Here is a 7,617-nt window from a genome sequence, read left to right as displayed (position 1 = left end):
TTTTTCTTCCTTTCTTTCTTTCTTCCTTCTTTTCTTCCTTTCTTTCTTTCCCTTTTTCTTCCTTTTTTTCTTTCTTCCTTCCTTTCTTTCTTTTATTCCTTCCTTCTTTCCTTTCTTCCTTTCTTTCCTTTTTTCTTCCTTTCTTTCTTTTTTCCTTCTTTCTTTCCTTTCTTCCTCACTTCTTTCCTTTCTTCCTTTCTTTCTTCCTCTTCCCCTTTCCTCCTTTCCTTCCTCCTTTTCTTCTTTCCTTTCTTCCTTCCTTCTTTCTTTCTTTATTTCCTTCTTTCTTTCCTTCCTTCTCCATCTATCTCTCCCCAGCATCATCAAAGTAAAAGCGGCATAGGAAAGCACGGAGAGGCTGGACGCGCCAGGCAATGTTACGACCAGCAATCACGCTGGAACAGTGCTGCCCATTTCCAAAACGACTTCTTTGATGAGGCTCCATGTGCCCGGGATTTAACCTCGCGTAACTTTCTCAAATCCTTCCTTTGTCCTAAGGCGACCCCGAACGGAGCCGAGGACAGCCGCCTCGTCCCGTGGGGGGAATGTTGCGGCAGTGCAGGAGGGACCGGCCCGCACAGCCGAGACGGGGGCTTTGGAGAGCAGCGACATCGTCGGGAAAGGAGAGAGAAAATTGTTAGCAATATTCCTTCGAGTCACGAGCCGACCCTTACTTCTCGTCCCAGCGCCAGCCCCTCTCCTCTCCGCGATGCACTGGTTGCACTGGATCGCCCCCCGGCCCCATCCCGATGAAACCCCCAGCCCGGAGTGGAGCAGGGCTCGCTGGAGCAGCCCGCCCTGCCGGAGGGGAGGATGGGACCCCTCCTGTTGCTTTCCTCGACGGCATCTTTTCGCCTTCATCTTCTATGTCCCCGTCGGACCCGAACTTCCCCAAACCGAGCTGCGCGTCTGTTCCGGAGCGGCGGACGCGGGGATAAGGGCTGACAACCTCCCGCCCCGGAGCCGGGGTTTTCACCGTATTCTGAGCGTTGTTATGCCGCTGCTGCTGTCACCGTATCAATTTTATTCATTTGCTTCTCCCCGGTTCTACGGGAGAAAAGGACTGAGGGAGGAGCGGGTAGCCCCCGGGAGCCACCCGGAGAGCGGCTCCGCGGGAAGAGGAGACAGGCGGTGCCCGGCTCGGCGGGGGCGGACGGCACTGTGGGATCCGGGCCGGGCCAAGGTTCCTGCCTGTATGTCTGGCAAACCTGTCAGCTGAGGAAAAGTCAGAGTGGGTTTGTGGCTTTCGAGGTGAAAGCGGGATAAAGCCCAGGTCTCGTTGAGTTACTTTTAATATATTCTCTTAAATCTTTTTTCTTTTCTTTTCTTTTCTTTTCTTTTCTTTTCTTTTCTTTTCTTTTCTTTTCTTTTCTTTTCTTTTCTTTTCTTTTCTTTTCTTTTCTTTTCTTTTCACGGCAGGATTTACTGACAGTGCAGAAATCAGAAAGCTTTCATTTTTCTCAGCAGATTAACCACAATTAGACCCAGCCGGACGAAAATATTCCTCTTTTCCTTACTCTTCGCCCTCCTCGGGGCCTGGACACTATGGAGGAGAGAGGTGCTGCCAAGGAGATTTCTGCTGGGCCCTAAACGCCCTTTGGAAGGTGAACACTCGGCCCGCCGGTTTCACACGAGGGAGGGGGGCACCAGGGCCGGCTCTGGGAGTTCCAGAGCCCGTCCGACGCCGGTGGCTCAGGCCCTGTCCTGGCTGGCAGCCCCACACTCATCGCATACGCACCACTGGGGCCTGGGAAGATCCAGTGGAGGACCACACACCCTTCCCCGGACACGCAGGCTACTACCGCCGCCGTCGCCGCGAGGGGATTCTCACCTCCCCAGACCGGCAGACCCCGCAGGCGGCCAGGCCGGCTCAGTCCGCAGCCGAGGCAGAGAAGTAGCTCAGCCGAGAGCTAGGGAGGTGACACCCGCCCCAGGGGCCCCGCCCGCTCTGCCCCACACACCCCCTCCCTTCCCCGCGCCACCGCTGGCTGCGCCCGGTGCCGGGCCCCTTCTACTTACTGGCGCTAAAGCCTGGGTATATTTGCAGCGCTGCCCCCCGAGTTGGCTCCCTTCCCGCCTGCGTCCGGCCCGGCCCGGCTCTGTCGGTCCTGCCGACGGCCGCTCCGGCCGCACCGCCCTCCCGACTGAGCCCGGGGCCGCAGAGCCCTGGGGCTGCCAGTCGCCCCTCCCGCCGCCAAGCACATCAGTTTTCCTCCTCACCCTGGCTTTCCCCGTTTATTTAAAGGGAGTCACTGGCCCGGGGGGAGGCGGGTTTCCCAGCCAGTATCTCCCCGCGGCGGCTGCCTGAGTCATCATCGCTCATTTAAACAAAGCAGCGACCCAGGTACGAGGCAGTCGCGGCCAGCCCGCCCAGGCGAGGGGCAGCCGGTGCCGCACCACACACCCCGGCCGGGGAGGACCGGGGGAGGGGAAGGAAAAGGCAAACAAAGCGGGGACCCCCGGCTGGAGCCGGGCATGTTGCAGGACGGGGGCGACCAACATCCCCGTCCTCCTGCCATAGCGGGGGTACTTCCCCGGGCTTCTGCCCGCTGCCGCCCGCCACTGGGGTTTCCTGGACGGCCCCGAGCAGGCGCGCAGCCCTTCGCAGCCCCCTGCCTTCCTACTGTAGACGGGATGAGGTTTTATATTGGAAATGAGGGGGCAGGGGGAGGAGAAGGAGCGCACACGGAGCGATGAGTGTGCGGTGTCAATCAGAGGGGTTTTGTGTCTCCTTGACTCCTGATGGTCCGTGGCTGAGGTGTCCCGGGTGGCACCACAATGAATATGAATAGGGGTCCTTGCTAAATGGGACAGTCAAAGCGCACCGCCCTGAATAATGGCACGTCATCCTAACTAGACCATTATACATAGGAGGGCTCCTTTTGTCTCTGCTCTCTGCTGCAGCTCTATAAAAGCCCCTCTTTTTCAGGCTGAGGTTAGTCCAAGCATACACTAACTAGCCATCCTGTAAACAGGCTGAGTAACCGGGGGGGAAAGAGAGAGAGGAGAGAGATTGAAGAGAGAGGGGGCTGAGGGGCTTTTTTCTTCTTCCCTCCGTTTCCAGCCCTTTACTGGCAGATCCTGCCGTCCGTTTACTTCTTTTTTGCTTCGTTTTTGTTTCTTTTTGAAGGAGAGTGGTCTTGTTCCACCACCTCCAGAGCAGGGAAGAGTTTCTTGCTCAGAAGCCTGAATACAATGAATTCTGACTCCAGCTCTGTCTCCAGCAGAGCTTCCTCGCCAGACATGGATGAGATGTATCTGAGAGACCACCACCACCACCACCACCATCACCACCACCAAGACAGCCGGCTCAACTCTGTCTCCTCCACCCAGAACGACCTGGTGCAGAAGATGTCCGGAGAAGGCCTCACCAGGAACGGCTCCAAGGCCGGAGGGGAAGGCAGCAAGTACAAAATCAAGAAGCAGCTTTCGGAGCAGGACCTGCAGCAGCTGCGGCTGAAGATCAACGGTCGGGAGCGTAAGAGGATGCATGACCTCAACCTCGCCATGGACGGACTGCGGGAGGTGATGCCCTACGCCCACGGACCTTCCGTGAGAAAACTCTCCAAAATCGCCACCTTACTGCTAGCCAGAAACTATATCCTGATGCTCACCAGCTCCCTGGAGGAGATGAAGAGGTTGGTCGGGGAAATCTACGGGGGGCACCACTCGGCCTTTCACTGCGGCACGGTGGGACACTCCACCGGGCACCCTCCCCACGCCGCCGGCACTGTGCACCAGGTGCACCCCATCCTCGGCAGTGCCTTGTCCTCCGCCAACACCTCCTCTTCCCTCTCCGCCTCCCTGCCGGCCATCGGCACCATCCGGCCCCCACACTCCCTGCTCAAGACCCCCTCGACACCCCCCGCCCTGCAGCTCGGCAGCGGCTTCCAGCACTGGGCGGGTTTGCCGTGCCCCTGCACCATCTGCCAGATGCCTCCCCCGCCCCACCTCTCGGCCCTCACCGCGTCCAACATGGCCAGGATCTCGGGGGAGACCAAGGACCTCCTGAAGTGACTCGGTGGGGCTCCCCCGACCGCTGGGGCTGCCCCGAGGGCAGCGCTCCCATGGACGGAGAGGGGGCTGCTGCCGGCCCCCTCTCGGGCCGCCGACGGACCTGCCCCCGCTGCCTCCCGCCCAACCAACCCCCCTGTAACACAGGATTAGTGTAGTAAGGACCTTGCAAAGGTAATGTTATACCCAGCTCCTCGGGCGATGTTTTCTTATTATACTAACTGGAAAAAAAAAAAGTCCCTGTTGTAAAAAGAATGATAATGATGATAATAATAATATTAATCCCGCTGATGCTAATCAAATGTAAATGATTCCTTAAAATGTATGTAAAAGGAAAAAAAAAAAAGACATGGTTGTCGTTGTAGTTTTCGCAACTAAGAGACGATGAGATCAGTTTGGGGTTTTCCCCCCTTCTTTTTCCTGGCTTTTCCTTTCTTTCCTTTCGCACGGCGACACCTCCGAAATTTCCCGCTCCAAACCTGGCTGCGTCAGCGCAGCGGCGGCCCAAGGTAGCCCAGAGAGTGCATGCATGCTTCCCACCCCAGCTTGTCACCAGTGGGGACCGGCCACAGGCAGCTCCCCTGGCAACAGGGACTTCCGAGACAATTCACTGAAGTTTTCGAGTGTGGTTTATAGTTTGGGGGTTTTGTGGTTGGGTGTTGTTTTGTTTCTTTCTTTGTTTGTTTCCTCCAAATTTCGTTGTGATGCGGGTTTGTTTGCGGTACTTTTTCTTCTTCCCTCTGTGAAGGCAAAAAAACCCCCCACAACACAACCATCCTGCGGATCTGTTTTGCCAAATCTCCTATCTCCTGTTCTCGGTGAAGTGTATTAGTTCAGCTGGCTGGGGTACTAATTTCTCATGCTGGAGTTTTTTTGTTTTGTTTTGTTGTTTTCGGGGGGTTTTGTTGTTGTTTGTTTTGTTGTTGTTGGTTTTGGTTTTGGTTTTTTTTGTTTGTTGGTTTGGTTTGGTTGGGGGTTTTTGTGGGTTTTTTGCATTGCTATAGTTTGGGTTTGCATGCGGAGTCAGCTCTTGCGACATCAGTGACTTGTAGAACTAAATCGGAAGCTTTGTTGCTGTTTATTTCCTTTCCGGTACTTTTTCATGGGATTTTGCTTGAAATAATGCTATTATTAATTTCGATTGTTGGTTTGTTTGTTTGTTTTCGGTTGGGGCCTCAAAGACAACACCGTGTCTTTATTTTTTATATATTCTTGATAACTATCAATATATTTATTATTGACCAGTGTTTCTGGATGAGATTTCCAAATAAAATAAAAAATAAATTCCAAACTGACTGTTTCGCTTTTGTCTGGGACTGGACGCTCAGAAAAGGCGCCGTATTTGATCGCTTTGGGTTTCGCCAGCACTTCCCCAGCCCAGACTAGGAGGAGGTCGGCACATCCCCGTGTGCGGCTTGGGAGCAGCCGCGAGCCCGACGTGCTCCGCTGTGTGAGAGCTGCCGGGCAGCTTCCGGCAGTTTTCCACTGGTCTGGGAGCCGGCAGGAATTCAGCCGATGGCCGGTCCCACAGACAGAGCCAGGCGGCGGGAGGACGGGCCGCGAGCACCACTGGGAGGGGCGCTGGGGCGTTTATGGGCAATAACTTTTTTTTTTTTTTTTGAGATCCAGCTGTCGACCCTTTTCCGGGAGGGAGATGGTGAGATGGACAGGGTTGGGATAGGTATCTCTGCCCCGCCGGGAGGCGGTGCTCCATGCGGAGCAGCGCGGTGGGGTGCGGCATCCTCCAGAGAGCGCGGCTGGAGATTCCCAGCGCCCTCTGGCTCCGCACACGGGAGCGGGTCCTGCACCCCCCACCCAGACCACGGCCCCCTGTCTTACGCGAAAGGGAATGTCCGGGAAGGGTCTGAAGAAACACGGAGAAGACGACTCCCCGTGATTCGCAAGGTGAGTAGTGAGAGAGGAAGGATGGGCGGAGCATTTAAACCGAAATGCCGAATAGTTTTTGAAGGCACCTGTGGGTGATCCGTGCTGGTGAACTGCAGCACTCAAATCAAGGTTAGGAGATAAGCACCCAAACGCAAACATTTGAAAATGAAAAGAAGAAAAAGAAGAATGTATATTTGCCTCGAAAACATACTGAACTAACAAATCATGTTCTGAGAAATCACTCCCGGGTTGAAGTAAATCCTTACTGTAATTCAGCAAGATGATCAAGATATGCTGCAATTTCCCTCCCTCCTTCCCTTCTTCCCTTCCTCCTTCCCTCCTTACTTCCTTCCTTCACTCCTTCCTTCCTTCCCTCCCGTTTTCAGCTGTTTTCAGTTTTTTCGCCACTGACCAAGTCACAGCGGTGTCCTGTCCCCGCCCGCCCCAGTCTCAGGGATTAGGGAGTCCTGCCGCCGGGGAGGGGGTACAAGACAGGGAGGTGGGCAATGAGACTGATGGGTGCAACCTGTGCTCCGTAAGGTGCTGTCCTTGAGGAGAGGGCCGGCGGGGTGATCCCCTGGGGCCGTCGGAGCTGTGCTCCGGGCTCTGTGCAGGACGCGGGCACCCACCTCTCCGTCCCGGTGGGAGAGGCTGGGCTGGAGCCTCTGCCCGGCCCCGGCAGCCAGAGGCACTCTCACACACACTCTTCCCTTTTCCCTGGTGGCGCTGCCTGAGCAGAGGGCAAGCATGAGCCGGGGGAAACCCAGTAGAGGAGCGGGGAGCCGCGGGGAGCGGCCTGCGGGATGCCGGTCCGGACGCGGGGCCGCCGGCTCCTCCTCAGCTGACCCGACTGTCCCCGACGTATCCCTCCTTGCGGGGCTGACACGGTTGGGTCACAAAGCCACGATCCCCCCGTCCCCGCATCCTCCATCTTTCCGACCCCGGTTCCTCCTCGGCCCTGCATCCTTTCCCCCGGAGTGGGGCGAGCGGGGCAGCGTTGGAAGCGGCTTCTTCTGCTTCTGTCCCCTAGCTGCGTCTGCCAACAGCTTACCGAGCCTGCGACGGGACTGGGCTGCAAACGACAGTTGAGAGGACGGCGAAGTCACCCTCTCTGTCCAGGTGCCGGCAGTCACGTACCCGAGACCCGCCGCTACCCCCGGCAGTGCTGCCTTTCCCTAAAGTATCTCTGCCGCTCAGCCCCTCGGTCCTGGGGACGGAGGGCGCCTTACCTCAATAAAAGGTCTCTTTAGAGACATTTGACCCTCACTCAGCCACGTAGAGCCGTCCCGGGCTCTGCCTCGCTTTCCCTGGCAGCGCCGGGCTGTTTTCCAGCCGCGGAGCAAGGGTGGGTGAACGGGTGCACAGGGTTCTTCGCGCTTTTCCGTAGCAAAAGCGACCAAGCAGCCACATGAGCCTGAGACAGGATTTTGAGTCGTCAGGAAAGGGGTGGCCAATGTCCCGTCCCCCCGGCTCCTATGCGGCAGTGACGTACTCCAGGAGGTGCGAGTCAAACGCCAGAAACTCCCTGGTTTCACGTCCTGACCTGTGGAGAAGGGAAAATGGAAAGAGCATCTGAAGAGATGTGGTTTCCTTGTCCTTTTCGATGGGTGGGGAAACGCTGAGCAACTTGGAGATACGATGCTGCAGGCGAGGAGGCACCTTTGGATAGTCCCTTCCCTTCCCTTCCCTTCCCTTCCCTTCCCTTCCCTTCCCTTC

At 56.6% G+C, this 7,617-nt stretch overlaps 1 protein-coding gene across 1 annotated transcript; it reads left to right on the top strand.

Moving 5' to 3' along the window:
* Positions 1-2,972: 2,972 nt before the first annotated feature.
* OLIG3 (oligodendrocyte transcription factor 3) lies at positions 2,973-4,017 on the top strand. Its single transcript, XM_027634056.1, has one exon. It carries the CDS (start codon positions 3,196-3,198, stop codon positions 4,015-4,017), a length of 822 nt encoding a protein of 273 aa, XP_027489857.1. The 5' UTR covers positions 2,973-3,195.
* The last annotated feature ends 3,600 nt before the right edge of the window (positions 4,018-7,617 follow it).

The sequence above is a fragment of the Corapipo altera genome, unplaced genomic scaffold, assembly GCF_003945725.1.
Source record: "Corapipo altera isolate COAL_440 unplaced genomic scaffold, ASM394572v1 2b, whole genome shotgun sequence".
NCBI lineage: Eukaryota > Metazoa > Chordata > Aves > Passeriformes > Pipridae > Corapipo > Corapipo altera.
This window is presented reverse-complemented; position numbering and strand designations above follow the sequence as displayed.